The sequence below is a fragment of the Anas platyrhynchos genome, chromosome 3, assembly GCF_047663525.1.
Source record: "Anas platyrhynchos isolate ZD024472 breed Pekin duck chromosome 3, IASCAAS_PekinDuck_T2T, whole genome shotgun sequence".
NCBI lineage: Eukaryota > Metazoa > Chordata > Aves > Anseriformes > Anatidae > Anas > Anas platyrhynchos.
Genome location: NC_092589.1, coordinates 96,418,754 through 96,436,984, shown reverse-complemented (window position 1 = coordinate 96,436,984; position 18,231 = coordinate 96,418,754). Strand labels below are relative to the sequence as shown.

Below are 18,231 nucleotides of genomic sequence, written 5' to 3'. Positions count from 1 at the left end.
CGTGCTGCTCTTCACCGTTGTCATCCAGCACCCCCACTGGTTTGCTGGTTTGCTGCATTTGATTTATGCAAAAAAGTTACAATCATCAGAGCATTCTTTGCATTTTTAGTTCTCTTAATTTTATATTTGCATTTGACATGAGCTGATTTACGGTTTTCCTTATCTGGACAAGCTTTCTGTTTCTCCAACAGAAGGTAGGAATATAGCAGTAGCATCCTAAATTTTCCCGTTCAAACATGCATGTTGGTTTCAGACCACTTTTTTCTTTGTTTGTTTGTATTGCACATATTTTATGTGGGTTTCTAAGTTTTGCTGGGGTTTGTTTTTTTAACATTTTTTTAACAGTCTTTAGGTTGCCTTCCTTTCAACCGTTTCTTCTATGGTATTTTGCCACTTTTCTTTTTCTCCCTCCTATTTCCCCCTCCAACTTTATAGTTCCTTTAATTATGTGTGTGTGTGTTCTACACTTATTTAGACTCTCTCTACAATGCTGAACGTAATTGTGCTGTCTTTGGAGACCACTTTTCACTAATACTGTGCACAACTCAGGACCACATCAGGAATGGCATCTCTTCTTGTGGGTTCTGCAAGTAATTGTTACAGGAAAAAAAATATTTTCTTTTCTCTTTCTCTCTTTTCCCCTCTGCACTTCGTCCTGATGAAGCGTTGATACAGTTCAATCAAGGCATCTGGAATCTCACACTCCTGCTGGCAGCCCTGAAATTGCAGTGCTCAGTCTGGCTTAACACTTTCCCAACACTATTATCAAGCTTATCATCCATCACTATCATCGAGCTTATCATCTTTTAAATAAGATGACCTCGACATAATTTAATATATCTAATAAGTATTTTATTAGAGGGTACACAGTAATTTAATTTTGCTTGTCTGCTTGTACTACCTTTATTCTATTACTCTTCATATAGTCAGTCCTTCACACATGCCCTCGCCTGTGCATCGTGCTATGTCATGCCAATCAATCTGGTAGCCAGTTAACATTGTGTGCTCCTTCAAGGTCATACCTACTTCGTAGGGGTACTCTCTGGAGGACAAGAATTCTTGTCCTCCTGTCTTCATGTTTAGCCTTCTTGTGTTGGTGTAAAGGCACTTCTGGGTTTTGCTCTCACACTGAATTTTAGTTGCATCCATCTCATCTTATGTCAGCCTGAATGGCTGCTTTTCTTGACCTTTTTCTCTTCCCTGCTCCTATCTGAAGTACTCTCTAAGACCTTTTCAGTTGTCATTGCCAGCACCCTGGCTTAATTAAGATTCAGGGGCATCCCATTTTTCCTGTCTCTAAAGGTCCTCCAGCTCCTAACATGCTTACTCCCTCCGCTGTGATCAGAGGCTCTGGTCTCTGCTCGCATCCAGCCTTGCACATAGCACTGCTGGTATTTCTGGGAGTGCTCTTCTCCACAGCCCAGGCTTCTCTCCCAGCTTGAAGCCCGAATTTATCCTGCACAGCATCTCCTCCATCAGCAGCACCAGCAGGTGTGGGTGCTGCCAGCTCCTTCCCTGGTGCTCCAGGTTAACCTGGCTGAGCAGACTTCGCTCTGCCCTCGGTGTTTGCTTTCCCGTCTAGTGCTGCTTTGTTCCACCACTGCTTTATTTTGTCAAAGCAGGCAGGGAAATAGTTTTGTGTCAGCTCATCTTGAGGTGATGGAAAGCATGGAGCTGAGAAACAATGCAGCACTTAAATTTGTGTTTGTTTTGCCAATTGATTGTTAATTCGGTGTACAAAATAAATGAAAACAGAGAGATGGGATTTCTTTCTTTAAGGAAGACATAATTTACAAACTGCTTTGGTAGCTTAATGTTTAGGGCCAGACTAGATGCTTTCTTCACTTTTTAAATTTCCAGTTCAGAGAAGAGTATGTCTTTGCTGTCATGGTTTTGCCTGTAAAACCATATACAACACAACACACAGTGTTTTGTTACTGAAGGAGGGGCATTGTTACATGTTTGAAATGTCAGTTCTGTAGAGTAAAAATACATTATTCAGATTTCTGTTTCCCATGATACCACTCTCACCTTATTGCAAACATTACTGAAGTCCATTAAAATAGGAGAGAATTGGGGTCTGTTTAGGTGGACATGACCATCTCAGGCTTCAGTTTGCCCTTTCTTAATTTTGGAGGACTTTAGCAATAATTATGAAGCAATAAAAGAGTCAATGTGGGAGGATGAAATCTGAGCTACTTCAGTGCTGTCATATTTAAAGTGCCTATAAAAATAGACTTCAATAGTACTTGAAAACTGGAATGTCTGAGTGCCACATCACTGTCAAGACAAATAAATTGGGGTGGTGGAATGAACTGTGATATCATTAAGGGAAAGGTGTTGTAAAGTCATTTATATATCCCTTCTCAGTAGCAGGTATGTTTATGTTTTGGAGCTTCTCTTTTTCCCTTACCTTCCCTGGTAATGCTGATAATTTAAAAAAAAAATGAATTAATTGGCTTCTGAAGGTGAAAACTTTCAAAGTGACAGAATTTTGTGGAAGTCCCAGCAAGCAAAACGTGGCACGTAAAATATTTCTTGGCAATTAAAAAGCTCTGGGAATCCGATTGCTTTTCTGGAGAACATCGCATCCCTTTCATTAATCCTAATTCTGCATTGATTCCTTCAGTGCTGGGTTAGCGTGTATTCTGTCCCACAGGAGGAGGGCTGGAAATCCACGGTTTAAGGACAGAAATGCATTTTTTTTTATTTTGAATTATTTACTTCTGCTGTGATTGGTCATTAAAAGCACGATAAACATTCTGCACTTGGATCCATTATATAGCCAGATAATTTCCTAATAAAACTTTCTATCTCCCATATGAACATCAGTCCACTTGGCTCCCACACAAGTTGTTGGGGTTCATTTCGGCCAAATCGTGGTAGGTTCTTGATTGACTAACGCTGTCCCCAGTATGATGTTTGATTATAATGCATGATTTGCACTTGTGTTTTGTCTTTTGAAGGAAAACTCAGTCCTGCTTGTTCCAGCTGTTAATTATAACAAATTCTGGCAAGTTCAGGGATCTGAAAAGCCTATCAGATGTTGGCCTTAAGGGCTAGAGTGCCTGAAGTTGGATGTAATTTGCACATAATAAATTGCTTCAATAAGATTTTGTTTCTTAGCTTAATTACACAAGTCTTTTGGGAGTTAAGCTAATGTGAAATTAAGGGTCGTGGGACCACCACAAACCTTTAGAGGCTGTGGTAATAAAATCCAGCTGTTTCTTCAAAAAAAAAAACCAACCCCTCAGTAAATTGTCCTTATCCACTGGTGTTCTTAAGCGATTGCAGTGACATTATGCATCTAAAAAAATGGGATTAGTTGCATTAGACCCTGAAATGAATTGGATAATTAAAGACTAGTCAGGTTCCCTGACTAGTTTGATTGCACAGGTTACGACGTCATCTGCAGATGTCCAGGTTTGGGATAAAATGGCCTCAAATCAATGGGTGAGAATATTGGTCCTCTTTAGGGAAGCACCTGTAGCTGCAGATCACACAGTACTGAGTCTCAGTTGAAAGACTGGAGAAAGGCACTGGGATTTACGTAGGTGGGCAGTTAAGAGGAGGTTTTAGGATCTTCATGTAATTGGACTAAATTTAAACTGAAGACCAGCAAGTAGTAAGAATCAGGTTGTACTGGAATTTGGGAGTAGAAAAAAACACCAGCAAGGCTTAGGATTTTGTCGAAGGGTTTTTGCTTTCCAAGCAGGTTTGTAGTTTCTACATTTCAGACTTTTGTGGGGGAAGGTGTTCCTTTGAAATTTCTATGCTTATTCCATTTTTGTTAACTTGAGCTTATTGCTTATAATATACTCTGTTGCTGTCTTTAACCAAACATCAGTAGTTTTTAAGAAGCATAACGTTATGTTTAAAAGCATCACGTGGCTATTAACAATCCTATTTGATTTTTGTTTTGTAATTTTCCTTAATAATTTATAACTGAGATAATAAATAACATCAAGAGAGAGCTGTTTGTTCCTGTACAAAACAACCTATTTGCTATGAAGCAAAGAAATGTACCCTATACAATGCACAGAACATTTTGAGTATCTTCTAAAGCTAGGTCTTCAGCCATAGCTGAGTATGCATAGCATAGATGCTTTTTATCGTGGTACAAAAAAGACTATTTGATCATTTGGCTTCCAGACGTTTTCTATAATACAGTTTTGCATATTTTTAGAGTGCTTCACGTAATAGGTAATACCACTCCAAAGAGGATTTATACATCAATGAGCATTTTAAGCGTTTAAGACATGGACAATATGTCCAACATTTTAAAATATTAATAGTATGCTTTTAGGTGCTCATATAGTCAATGACCTTCATATGGTGGCTTCAATAGTATCCTCGGAGAAAATCCTTTCTTACCATTAAAAGCAAGAGGAAAAAGCTGTTTTCAGATATGGGAGCTTTGATTTCATCCTGCTTAGGAAAAACGTTGTGGATAAAGCTGAGGACAATAGTCTACACCTACCATCGTTTGGACCTTCAAGTACATTGCTTGCCTGACATCTAATAGCTGTAGCTATTAAATAGCTTTGCCAAAAACTTCAAGAAAAGTGTATTTAGTGACTGTTGTGCTTGCTGTACTGTAGCTAAGAGGTGGACCTGGTTTTGGTTAGAGCCCTCACTCATTTCTTGACTTGATGGTGCATGAGCTGTGTTGCTTACTGTATGCTGAGGTGCAGTTCAGTGAGAGGCTCTGCCAGAGGACTAGACAGAGCTGCACAGAGCACCTTGCAAATTTCTGCCGCAGAATGCCCTAAGACTTTACTGATCCCGTTATCTCTTCTCCTTCCATCCCCCTTTACAAGGACACAAACACATTTGCATGAACAGGCTTTTAAAATTCCTTAAGGCAATTTCTAGTGTATGATAAGGATTGCTTTTACAGCAACATCCTTAAAAACGGAATAATCCTGTAAAGAAAGAAAGCAAATGGGGGCATATCTGCTTTGTCAGACAATAATAAAGATGTACATGCAGTGACAATTATTTTTCACAGCCATTCTTCCAGATACCCCTCACAGTTATGGGTCAAAGTCCAACGACGTGAAGATCCTAAAACCTCCTCTTAAGGAGGTACATCTGCACTGCTGTCCAAAAAATGTCAACAACCTAAAGGGACCACCCAGTCTGCGTTACATTTGTTGCCCATCTGTATTGTTGGAAGACACTTCGGGTCCCTTTTCAAAATATGAAGGTTATCCAGATTTCCAAGTACTTCTGTGCTCACATCATACATCTTTTTCTATTGGGGTGCTGTTGTTACTACCATACCCCTTGCTACTGATAGATGCAAATTATTTTTAATAGACAAATATTGGTGGGTTTTTCATGCCTCAAATATTTTTCATGGGCAATATTTTTACCTCCTGTTACTCATAAAATATCCCACAAAGTAATTGGCTTAATGGTTGCTTGCTAAAGTTTTCTAGGGAGAAATTGAAATGGGGAGAGGAGAATGCAACAGGGCTATGTTTAGCTTTGTTGATTCTGTATGACAGAAGAAAAATGGAGGTATGCGAACTGGAAAGCAGCATTTTTTTCTGAGCCTTTTGCTCTATTGCATACTTTAATTATAGGTTATTACTTAAACTGAAGCCCACTTCCTCCTGGAGATGGTTTGGGAAATCACTGTTGTTCGGATTTTGTCATCCAGGAGCAAACAAAATTTAAGTTTTTAAAAAGACAAGGAAAGAGGATTGCTAACTCTGATCAAAAATGCAGGCTGGATACCTTTCTTGCGGAGAAGTTACGGCATCCCACACTGCAAAATGAGAAGATTGCTACCAAGGTAGAAATTCAATGTTTTCATGTTGGGCTTTTTAGGACATTTTTCCATGCTACCTGATAGCAGGCCCTTCCCATTTTAACAGTGTGTAGGTCAGACAGCTTCTAAGTTGAGTGAAGTGCTCAGGATCCAAACATAAAAATGGAAGGTTTTTGAAAACTGAAGTTAAACTTCCAAGACTCTTACAGCTGTGAGGTCAGACTTTCAGCTTATTTTAGATTAATAAATGCCTTACAGTGTTTCTGTAACTCAGTCCTGTTGGTTTGCTCTCTTTCAGAGTTTCTTTGCAAGGAATGCCCAAGAGTTCATATTTTCATTGATAGAATTGAACTGAAGGACATTCCAGAAGAACAGATGTATATGAGAAGGTGGCTTCATGAACGTTTTGAAATAAAGGACAAGTGAGTAGCAATGTGCAGAACTCTCTGTTTCAAGAAGCTTGCTTTCTCCTTTTCTATGAATAGATATGATTTCTATGTTACTATGATTTCTGTGTTACTAGCAGTGCAAGCTGTAGGGCTCTCGGAGGACAGGTGGTGTTGGTACTCCTGTGCATATTTTGTGTAATGCCTTTGTGATTAAAGCTTTTGCTGAGAAGGTTGAGATTCTGGGGTTTTAGGCCTTCCTTAGATTGAAAAGCTGCAAAACCATGTTCTAGGCCAGACTCATACTCATCTGAATATTTTCCATTCATATTCCTGAGTCTGAGTCGTGTGCAGCCAGGAGTGTAGATTCCCAAGGTAGGCAAGCATGCAAAAAGGAGTTTGGTTCTAGCCTACTCGTCAGTATTAGGGTTAGACCTACCAGCCTCGGTAGGTCTTGGCATAATCTCTTTTGCCAAAATTGGTTATGCATCTTCTATCAGAATGTATAAAAACTTCTGTAAACCATAGATCCCTACCTTCACTGGAAAGATCAGGTGAAGTAGAAGTTTTATTTATCCAAGCTACCTTTGAGTCATGGCAGAAGTACCTGGCTCTCTCCAGCACCACCGGATAAGGTCACTAATGAGCAACAGGTCCTAGGGAACCACGTGTGCCAAGGTGAAGACGTGCCTAAATGTGGGATTTAAGTATTTGTTTGAGAGATGATGGCTTAATTTGCCATGTCTGAAGTCCAGTTTAAGAGAGCTGAATCTGTTTACCTTCTAAATCCCTGAGTACATGGTATGAGTTAGAAGTTTTACAGGTTTTTCATACATTCTGATTTAAAATTGTTCTGGCATTCCATGAAAGCAAATAAATGGACAAGTTTGACTTGTGATCTTTGAATCTATGTAAAACTTAACATGCCTGTCTGTGAACATGGCACTATTAATAAAGTGACTTAGAAGTTTAGGATCAGTAGGATCCTTTTTCTTTTATTCCCTTTTGAGAGGCAAGAAAGTACACATTTCACTTCATAGACAAGGAACTGATGTAAAATAAAAGGCTGTCCGGCATCCCAAAAGTAGTTTTCCAGGGAAGACCAGCAAAACTGAACCATGATCATCTATGTCTCATCATAGGCTCCTGTTGACTGGAGCATCCTTTCTGGGACCAAAGCAGTCTGTCATGCAAATTTAGAGCTGTTAAAACAAAAATCTAGAATTTTCAAATCCATTTATTACTGTTTATCAAACATTGAAAAATTAATATTAAACCTATATTGTCACATTTTACTCTTGCATGATTGACTTCCAAAATATTTTAAGTCTTGTGAGCCCTGTTTATTTATTAGCTTATTTCACCAAGATACTTTACCTCCTACTTTGGTTTCTATTAACTGTATGATATTTTATCTTACGATATTGCCTGGTACTCTGGGCTTATTTGCTAAATGCTAAATCTGGAGGATAATCTTCAACCTTTATATCCAATGTTGAAATTATTCCCTAAGGAAAATCTGCTTTTATTGCTCACAAGGGCTCAGATTGAGTACTCTGATGCAAAACATCACTTTGAATGCATCATATTCTTAGAGCATGCTGATTGATTAACCTTGCTACTTACTGCTTCTTACTGTTAAATTGTTTTTAAATATCGTGATTAGCAGTTATTGGATGAAATAAAGTTGTCTAGAACTTCTTACTCTAATGCGTAAATTTGACGATCTACTTTTCTCTACTTATAGGTTACTAATAGAGTTTTATGATGCGAAGGATTCTAAAAGAAGAAATAAGTTCCCTGGAAAAAGTGTTCATTCCAAACTAAGCCTCAAGAAAACTTTGCCATCTTTGCTGTTTTTAGGTGGCCTGACTGCTAGTATGCTTCTGACAGAATCTGGAAGGAAACTTTATGTAAAAACATGGATATATGGGACTTTAATTGGCTGCCTGTGGGTTAGCATTAAACCGTAAGCAGATGTTAGTCTCCAATCAGTGGGATGTGCTGTCTTTTCTTGCACATTGCACCAAACTTTTTCCTGAATTTATAGTAAAAAAAGAAAAAGTGTAAATAAAGCCTTATTGATTGAACATTGGAAATAATAGAATTTGTGACTTAAGCCTCTGTGTGGTTGGTCTGGGGAAAATAAATGTAGTTTTTCAAATTTGCTACTGATTTTTGCTGGAATAATGGCAGATAAACTGAGTCATATGATAAATTGCTTTCCCCATGAACTAACATCCATCTTTATCTGCAGATTCGATGAAGTATGAGTTATGCATAAGGGTGTCTTAAGTGGACCTGTGAATGTATTTACAGAGATTAATTTAGGTTATATATTTATTCCTCCGGTATTCATGTTGAATTTTCGTTACTCTTTGGTGCATTGCAGCAGCCCAGTTGCATCTATCTCAGCTGTATCACAACTAAAATCAAAACTTGTTTTTCCTTTGGAATTTTGCTTTTCAGTTTTAGCTAAATACTGTATTCTTGGAAAAAAGGGACTAGTAAGCTGGCAAATCATGAGACGTTCCCTGAAGCAGAATCAAACGTTCCTGAGAACTACCGTTCATGGGGAAGAAGCTCTGTTTATCTAGTGCATGATTTTTGATTATATTGCAGTATTAGCTGATTATTTTACATATGCAAAACATTAAATCGTACTGAGCAAATAGCTTATTTTGCGCACCCTGTATTTGTGCATAAAAGGAATGTATGCAGTATACTGAAATGTTTTTATTTTGCAGCCTAACTGGACTGTAGCCTACCTTGTGTCTGCATTGTCTGTAGCGTGTCGGGAGTTTTGGCTGAGCTCACAGAACTGTAGCGTCCATGTGCCATAAGCAGCAGCGAACACTCAGAAGTTTCCTGTTACCTCACAATTTTCTGGAAGCAAACTGTGCCATTTGGGTGAAGCACAGTCTCACTACAGCTTCAGGAGTAGGGGTTATGGTAACAAGGAACCTTCAGGTAGCCCTGCAAAATCTGAAGCATGTGCCTTTTCCTACTAGTCTGATTTAGCCTGATGTTTCATGATCTGGCTATCGTCTCAGTGTTGTAATATCACACACCAGGGTTTCAAGTCATCCTAGGTGATGCAGACTTCGGGTGGATTGAAGTTATGGGGGTTGAAGTATAGGACTTGCACTAGTGTAGTAGCGAAAGAAATACATATCTTTTCAGTATTTCACCTGCTTGAAAATACACTTTAAAAAGCAAAATCAACAAACCCTTACTACCAGAAAGTCTGTGATTCCCATGGCTGATACTTTTGTTGGGGAAATGCTGTTTCCTGATATCAAGGGAATAGTCTATATGTACAGTGAGGGGGTAGGAAAGAGCTTTTTTTTTCTTTTTTTTTTTTTAGCTTCTTCCATTAAGAAAATCAGACTCCCTGTATGAAAAAAAAATAGAGAATATTTTTATATCACACTTGCAAGCTTTAAATGTGCATCTCTTTTTAGCTTTGGTATGATTTGTCTTGCATTAAAGCCCATCATGTATTAAAATATGTCTCTTAAAATTATAGCAGTTTTTCAGATTCCATCCTTGCCAATTAATTGGAGATACTGCTTTTTCTGTGGATTTTGTTGTGTTTTTTCTTATTAGAATAGTTCCACCTTAAAATCATTCAGTACAACTTTCAGGTTGCAGTTCTGTGTCCTTCCATAATGGATTTTGTCACTGGAGTTATTTATATCGGTGATTGATTCAGGATATGTTGATGAACTGTTTTAAAAACAATGACTGGGAACAATGTTGAAAAACAGTATTGTTATGAGGCTGTGAAACCAGAAAAAAAAAAGCCATTTTATGTAACAGCCAAATGTGCTCACATATAGTTCTTCCTATTCTCAGCTGACTGTTTCCAGTAGGTATAACCAGAAGGCAGTGTTTCTGTGTTAGTTTGATTTTGAATCATGGAATGAAATTTTACTGTGACATGATTAAATTTCTTTGTAACAGCTAAGAATAACATTTAATTACACATCAAAAATAAATGCAAACAGCTTAACTCATTTGTAGAAAAAGAAGTGCTGTTTTGGAGAGCCTAATTACCACAAACGATTGGACCTCTCTTGCTGTTTAATTACCAGGAATATAATTGACGCAGTGCAACAAACAGGATGTTTATTTTGAACGTTACTCTCTATGTTACTCTTAATTTTTTTTTCCTTGCAATTAATTTATAAATTTTTGAAACTGTAATTTGCTGATGTATTTGGCGTTGGGAGTATCACATGCTATTTCTAAATATGCACTGATATTAACTTGAAATATTTCTTCATTAAAATAAGAAGAGCCAATGCTCATTCAACTTTTCTGTCCTGTCTACTTGTTCATTTTTTTTTTCTGCATTTGTATGTTTGTAACTTGGATTAACAGGAATCATTCACACACACAAAAAAAAAAAATTCTGTGTGTGTATGGTTTTAGGTCCTTGATGGAAGTGTTCGTGTGAGAAGGAGTCAATGAAAAGAAAACAGCTTTGTCCTAAAATGTGTTAGAATCAATTTGTGCTTTATGTTCTAACCCAACTAACATACAGCCAGCTGGACTGGAATAGCCTTTTCACCTGCGCCAGTTGTTCCTTATTAATAATGGTTGTTAAGGTGCAGTACCACAGTGCTGAACAGGAATCCAGCAGGCTCTGATGCAATAGGTCTTGTATAGACAATGCTGGCAGGCAGCATGATCAGGCTGGGCAGAAGCAGGGGATGGGAAGAGGTATTGCAAACAAATACATGAAGTGTATCTCAGTAGCAAATGCCACATAAGTTTTAGTGATTAATTAAACCTGAGGAGCAAACTACATTCTCAAGAATGTATTATTATTTTTCCAGCTCTATCAGTGCACCTAATACTCCACACAAGTATTTTCTTGTGCATCAACTATATGTAAACATTTTATATTCAGCAACACACCCCACCACATGCTTGTTCCAGGTTTTTGTACTTGGGGAACTTCTGTACTTTTGTGAAAGGAATTGGGCTAATAAGGAAGCATTAACTTAAATAATGGAGAACATAAAAAGTAAAGTGAGACAGAAAACTAAGACAGTGATTTATGCTACAATGAATAAATGAACAAGTAGGACATGTGAGGGGAAGATCAATTGGGAAAAAAGAGGAAGGTCAGTCAAAATCAGAAATTTCTGCAAAGCTCTGTGCTCGGTCTTGGCTTTGTAGCTGCTCCAAACCACTGCAGTCTTTTGCTAACTCCTCTGAAGCATTTTCGTTGTGAAATACTTGGCTTTTCTCCATTCAGTAGAATGTAGCATACCTGTAAAAACTGTTGGCAGCAGCATATTTTTAGTACTTAAAAGTTGGCCTCTGATTATTTTGGCATTTTAGAGTGCATAGACTATATACTCACCTTGAGGAGGAGAAAGGTATCTATTTTAGGATTGGATAATGAAGGGGAACAGGAGGAGGTTTGGGATTTTGGGCTTAGTGTTGCTAAAAATGATGAGAGACTTCTCCCCTCTCCAACCTCCAAATAAAAAACCCTTTTAATGGCACAAATTTCAGGTCAATCATACTCAGAAAGGCAATGGAAAAACAGTTAAGGGGTTCAAGATCTTGTCACCTTCTTTATAAAGTCTTTATTAAGGCTTTTCCTTTGTAAATATGGATACCAGTGGTTAGGTCTAGGTCACACATTTTAGCAAATTGGCTCTGATGACAGGGCTCAGAGTGAACACAGTGGGGTTTCTCTTGTCCTCTTTCTTTTTATGTCTTTGTCTGTCTCATCAATTTGCAGCTCTGTGGTCCCAGTGAAGCTCTGTAGCATGCTACAGAATTTGCTAAGCCTAAGAGAAAAAAAAATAAAAATATTATTTTAAGTTTGTATAATGGCAAAAGTCATGCAGCTGAAACAAAATATGTAGCAATCCAAGGAAGGAAAAGCAGCAACAACCTAATGCAACAAGATTAGAAACATCAGCTCCAATCAGGCGAAATCACATGTGATTGATTCCAGGGAATATCTGTTTTCCATGTGGGGACAAATTTCCCTGTCTGCATGGCAAATGTTTCTCCTACCAGACCTCTTTCAGTCCCAGCTCTGTGCCTCCACCCTTGACTGACTGGTCTACTGTTTTCCTAACGAGCAGTCCCTCATCACCAGAGCCTGATTTTTCAGACACTGCTGTGAATCTCAGGTTTCCTCCATTCTCCTCCCTGACCCAAAGCATTTTTGTATTTGTATTCTGCTAGATAAACTGCTAATGGTTCAGTAATTATATACCAGTGCAGACGCTTACCTCCTTCAAGCTACATTCTCCTTCTGAGGACTGGCATTGGGTGAGCAAAGCCTCTCCCTGCTTGTGAAGAGCTGAGGTCTGTTGCTAGTGGACTGGGACAGAAATTTTGCTGTCGAGGGAGGTTATTTGTAGCTCTGCATTGAATGTGCTGGATGGGTTTCTCTTCCACCTCCGCTGGAATGTGCTCTTACATTGACAGGCAGTCTGCATGGCTGTAAGTAAATACACAGACTAGAAGCTACCCTCAGAAATGATGTTCCTGACACATATTTGTAATGTGAAAACTTTGTTAGTTATGCTTGTACAAACTGTGTTTCACAGCCATTCTGCTTCCCTTTTATCTTGTGTGGGAATTCGGCGTTTGAATGACATTTTGATGCCTCGTGTTTGTCTTCCCTGCATGACTAATTCGAACCAGAATTGCTCTAACCTGTTTGCCTCGTTGGGAGACTAGCCCAAAGATAACACAGAGGAGACAGATGCTGAGCGGCAGAAGTTGCTGTTAGCCAGCTGGGTTGTGTGGTGGCATCCCAAACTCCTGCTCCAGGCCACCAGGCTGCCCACAAAGCCTGTGCAGTAGAGGGGCCCCTCAAGTCCCAGTCCCATCACCACATGCCGAGGCAGGAATCACCCAGAGGTGTCAGGACAAAGGGTGCAGGAGAGAGGCATGTCCTAAAATCCAGCCCTCTCCCGAGAGTACAAGTGAGGCAGTCACAGAAAACGTTTGTTCGCAAAGTATCCAGGACTGGTGCTCTCCCAGTCCTCTCCCGGCCTGAGGAACACCAGAGCTACAGCGCTTCCCCAACACCCCAAGTCCCTAGCAAGTCTATATCAGGCCTCTTTTGATTGCTCTGGCAAAGATCTAAAAAGAAGTCAAGGTCTGTAATGCCACCACATCTGTAAATGGTGACTAAGGCACATGGAGTCCTCATTCAGATGCCACTCTGGGGTGTTTCGTCACCCAAAAATGAACAACCCAAGGGACAAGTTGGAACCAGAGATTTTCCCTAAGCGTGGTGGTTGTATCCTCAAGGCTGTGGTTACAAAATAAGGAAAAGGGGAAGGATTCTTCTCCAATGTGCTGTTTGTGTCTGAACGTGAGCCAGCAGCATGCCCAGGTGGCCAAGAAGGCCCATGGCACCCTGTCCTGCACTAGAAACGGTGTGGCCAGCAGGACTGCAGAAAGGATTGTCCCCTTGTACGTGCCACTGCTGAGGCCGCACCTCAAGTACTGTGTTCAGTTTGGGGCCCGTCACCACAAGAAGGACATTGAGTTGCTCAAACGTGTGCAGAGAAGAGCAAGGAAGCTGGTGAAGGGACTAGAAAACAAGAGTAATGAAGAGCAACCGAGGGAAACTGGAGCTGTTTAGTCTGGAGGAGGAGAGGCTGAGGGGAAGCCTCACTGCTCTCTACAACCACCTGAAAGAACGTTGATGTGAGGAGGGTGTCAGTCTCTTTTCTCAGGTGGCAAGTGATAGGGCCCAAGGAAAAGGTCTGAAGTTGCACCAGGGGAAGTTTAGGTTGGCTATTAGGAAAAATTTCTTCACAGAGAGGGTGGTCAAGCATTGGAACAGGCTGCCCAGGGCAGTGGTGGAGTCCCCATCTATGGAGGTACTTAAGAGACGTGTGGATGTGGCAGTAAGGGACAGGGTTTAGTGACAGGACACTAAAGGTAGGTCAGGTAGGTCAACCTGTAGGTCAGGTTGATGGTCAAACCTGGTGATCTTGAAAGTCTTTTCCAACTTAGATGATTCTGTCATTCTATCATTTTTGAAGCACCTTTGTTTAGAATGAGCCTGGCACCTCAAGGGCACCAGAAAATGCAATGCTACCTTGTCACAGGTACGCCTGCTTTGGTCCCATACTCGCTGCACCAAGCCTCTCCTCCCCACCCTGTCTTCTTCAGAGACTCCCATGAAGGCTGAAATTGCCAAACCAATTTTGCATTTCTGGATGCAGCAAGCCTCTGGCCGTACGCAGCTGTGCAGCTATTTCATCCAGTTGGGACCACAGGGGAAACTGAGCGAGGGAAAACTAATTTGCATTTGGCCAAGATGCAGGAGTTAATGTTAATGGTCTCAAAAAGAATCAAGTGCTGTTCAACATCATTAGGCACAAATAAAAGAATATGCAGACTTCCCAAGGCTGAAACCTGAAGTTCAGGTATTAAATTAAATTGCTTTTCATGCTGTATGCTTAATACATCCTGGTTAAATTTTTTCACTTACACTTCAGCAGACATTGACATCTCTTATATTATAACATTGCATTTTTACTAGAAATTTTATTGGCATTGCCTTTATATTAGTTTGCACTCAAGTTGTTTAAGTCCCATTTGATTAATAGAATATAAAAACGTACCTCTCCTCTATATAATCTATAATAACTTTTGGCTTCTATAGACTAAGAAATCTTCACTTCTCGTCACATGAGGTATATGAAAAAGTTGTTTTTGACATCAAGGTAAATTCCTCTTGACCACAGAGAGTTGTATTATTGTGGTCATATACTGATGAAAGTTGAAAAGACATTTTAAAAAAGATTTTTTGTTTGTTTGTTTGTTTTGTTTTGTTCTGTGTTTCTTTTACAAGGAGGGAAGATAATTTAAAATGCAGAATTATTTCTTTCAGAAACCACACAGGTGTAGATAGGACACAACTGCAGTCATAGGCCTACCTGCTCTCCTAACAGTAGAAGAGTAAATACAGGTGGATGACATAAGCTACATTGCTGTTTAACAAGACAGAAAAGTAAAACTTGCTGAAGAAACTGTGTTTCTATTGCCCAGAAAATGACTGGTATTCCAAACAGCTGACAAAATAATTTTGCAGAACAAGTAGCCCTACCGCCAGTACAGGATGTGTTATTGTTTTCTGTGTTTAAATAGTAATAAGAGATTTTGTATACGTATCCTGATACTGTCAGTGGTATTCCTGTCCTGTGACAGGAATGCAAGAGATGCAAGGAGTCGCAATATTTAAAAAACATCCTCTTCTGCACTGCCAGGCTGGAAGTTTCAAGTGCCTGTTGTCGCTCGCTTGTCCTCGGCAGCCTCTTGAAAAGCTGTCAGGTGCTTTTGGAGCAGGTGTAGAGCGAGCAGATGTTCTTGGCGGCGCCGCGCTTGTGAAAGATGAGGTGCTGGCAGGGACACGTGGTATTACTGAGAATGCTGGTCAAGGTGAGACAAGTGAATCAGCCCACCAAGAAAGTGGGAAGTGGATGCTGAAGCCAAGTGGTGGGACCACGGGAGTGATGAGGTGACACTGTGCCCCTCCGAGCAGAGGGGACTTGAGAGCAAGCATCAGGTGTCCACAGTACAGCCATGTTCTTCCATGCACGGTTATGGCTCAGTCTCCCTTCTTCCATGGAAGCCTGACTTAAAACTAAGCATGGTTTGTGGAAGAATTGAGGACCTGAATGTGCTGTAGAAGGCAATGGAAACATACCAAGTGCATCTACAGCAATAGAGAGATCTCCTGGTAGAGCAAATGTCTTCATGTACTTCATGCTCTGATCAGGAAATGCTCCGGGGTCTGGCTGTTCATAACATGATGGCAATGCCCTTCCTTACATCTCGAGGGTGTTCTATGAGCACTTTTATTTCTGTTTTGCAGAGTTTGGGAGCATTTTAATAGAATTACCATGATGGCACCAGGAGGAAATGTATAATTCTGTCATCATAACCAGGTTTATTTAATGTGCACTCAGTAAGGTATGGGAAGGCCTTCCGAGTGAGAACAGCTCAACTGTTCCTGAGTGAGCTCAGGAAAGCGTGCTCAGCGAGGCTGAAATGAGATCCCTCGCATCCTTCCCCTGTGCGCAGTTTCCCAGTTGCCTTGCCAGACTCTGCTCTTTGCCTTCCCTTGATCTTCTGCTCTGATTTCCCCCAGCCTCCCTGCACTTCTGCCTCTCCCAGTGCTCATTTTGTCTGCTCCAAGTCTGCTTTTCCAAGTTATCTCCTCCTCCTGGACTTCTCGTTTCTTCTGAGTTCAGTTCAGCTGATGTCTTCATGTAGCCTGCATACAAGCAGGTTAAAAATACTTTATAAAAAAAGTCACCATGCTTTCAACTCCAACTATCTGGATTTAGACCTGCTCTGGCCCGAAGCAGTGAGGAATTGCAACAGCTAGGGAAGAAGTCCTGGTCCTGCGGCCCCAGCACTGGAGCAAGTCCCGTGCTAACGAACTCACCGGAGAATGAACCCCACAAGCTCTCGCAGGCTCTGCCGAGCATGTGTGAACGACAGCTGCTTTGGTTTCCTTCCAAAGCCATGTGAGTTGGCCAAATTGGGACAGACTTTTTGCCGAGATTACAGAAAGTCCATCTCAGCAGTAAGGTTACTTCTTTGTCCCGTTCCAAGTCCTCTTTCCAACAAAAAGCTCACAACAGCTTTTCAAAGAGGATTGCCAGAACCCTGGGAGCGGGACTTGGGCTCTTGTCTGTTTTAAACCTGGCTATGATTAGGTAAAAGGATGCTTTCAGAAACATTGAATTGTTTTGGATGAAAGCTTTGAAGGGAAATCAGCCTTCAACACATACCTGGCAAGGAAAGCTTTGATGTAATTATGTTCTGATTGGACAGAGGTATGTGCAATAAGCCCGGGAGGCAAAAGGCATGATGCATTGGGCAGCCCCAACCACAGCTTGCATTCCAGTCACGTGTGTAACCCACACCTTTTCCTGCCTCAACCTCAACCTTTTGGGAAATACAGACACAAGGATTGATGCAGAATCAGTTGTGATTTGGGCCAGGTCTGGCTTAGTGTTTGGTTTCAACTGGGTCCCTTCATTGAGCTCATTTTGTTGCTGTACATAGCTGAGAGTCTCCTGTCTGTGTCTGGCACTTCAGTCACATGAGCCAGACCTGATAATGCACCAAGACAGCCTGGCCACATAAATGAGGTTGTAAAGGTTTGTGTGAACCAAAGCACCAAAGCAGAGAGTAGTTAAGCCACCTACGGAACAACTAAGTGTTTCACTTCTTTGTGTAAGTAAATTGTGTGTTTCTCCACCAGCTATTAATTTTCCTGAGCACATCTTTGTCTGTCCAACGCCGCTGTGTTTCTAAAGCCATGCTCAGAACTGATCCAGGTGAGGTCAGTGGGGCTACCACCAAGCTGCCTGCTGGGTGTTACTGACTTCTGCCTGGAAATTTGGTCATTTGGTTTTAAAATGCCTTAGAAACACGAGATAAGGAAGGGGTGAAGACTGCATCCCTTAATTGAAAAGAAGAACGTTTTCTGCCATTAAGCAGACATTTCTGCCGGACCCAGTTGCTCAGTCATGCAGCATGCCTGGACTGCATGTTCAGCAACAGGCACGTAGCTGGCACGTTCAGGCTCATGGGGCTCCTTTTTGGGGTTTCAGCATCTTCCCCAGCTCCTAAAACAAGCAGTCGCAGCTGGAGTTTGCATCTTCATGCTGTGCGTGGAGGTCGTGAGAGGCGGTGCTGCAAGACCCCAGCGCCCTGCCAAGTCTCACGTCCCTCTGTTCTGGTTCAGAGAGGTCCTCTGACACCACCTGCGGTCTGAGCGAGTCCACAGGGTCTGCAGAGGAGCAGAGCCAAGGGGCAGCTCCCTGCGAACAGCAAGGGTCTCGGTAGGCAGGCAGCAAGGATGAGCCGAGAGGCCTGTCCAGCGTTAGGACTGAATTTGTTCGCAGCAGCAGCCGTTCAGTCAGCATCTTGGATTAAACCCCAGGGCTTGGGCCCAGCTGACCCCTGCAGATCTTATTCTGGCAAAGCTCCTATGCAGAAGGATTGGAGAAGATATTAACACTGATAAACTGAGGGTGAGGGTTG

General features: G+C 41.0%; 1 protein-coding gene across 1 annotated transcript in view; it reads left to right on the top strand.

Annotated features, from left to right (window-relative positions):
• AGPAT5 (1-acylglycerol-3-phosphate O-acyltransferase 5) overlaps positions 1 to 10,487 on the top strand; it is a 60,764-nt gene extending 50,277 nt beyond the window's left edge. Inside the window, exons 7-8 of the mRNA XM_005009206.6 lie at positions 6,078 to 6,201; positions 7,913 to 10,487. Of these exons, the coding sequence (XP_005009263.1) occupies positions 6,078 to 6,201; positions 7,913 to 8,138 (350 nt within the window). The 3' untranslated portion in view covers positions 8,139 to 10,487. The remainder of the gene's footprint in view (positions 1 to 6,077; positions 6,202 to 7,912) is intronic.
• The last annotated feature ends 7,744 nt before the right edge of the window (positions 10,488 to 18,231 follow it).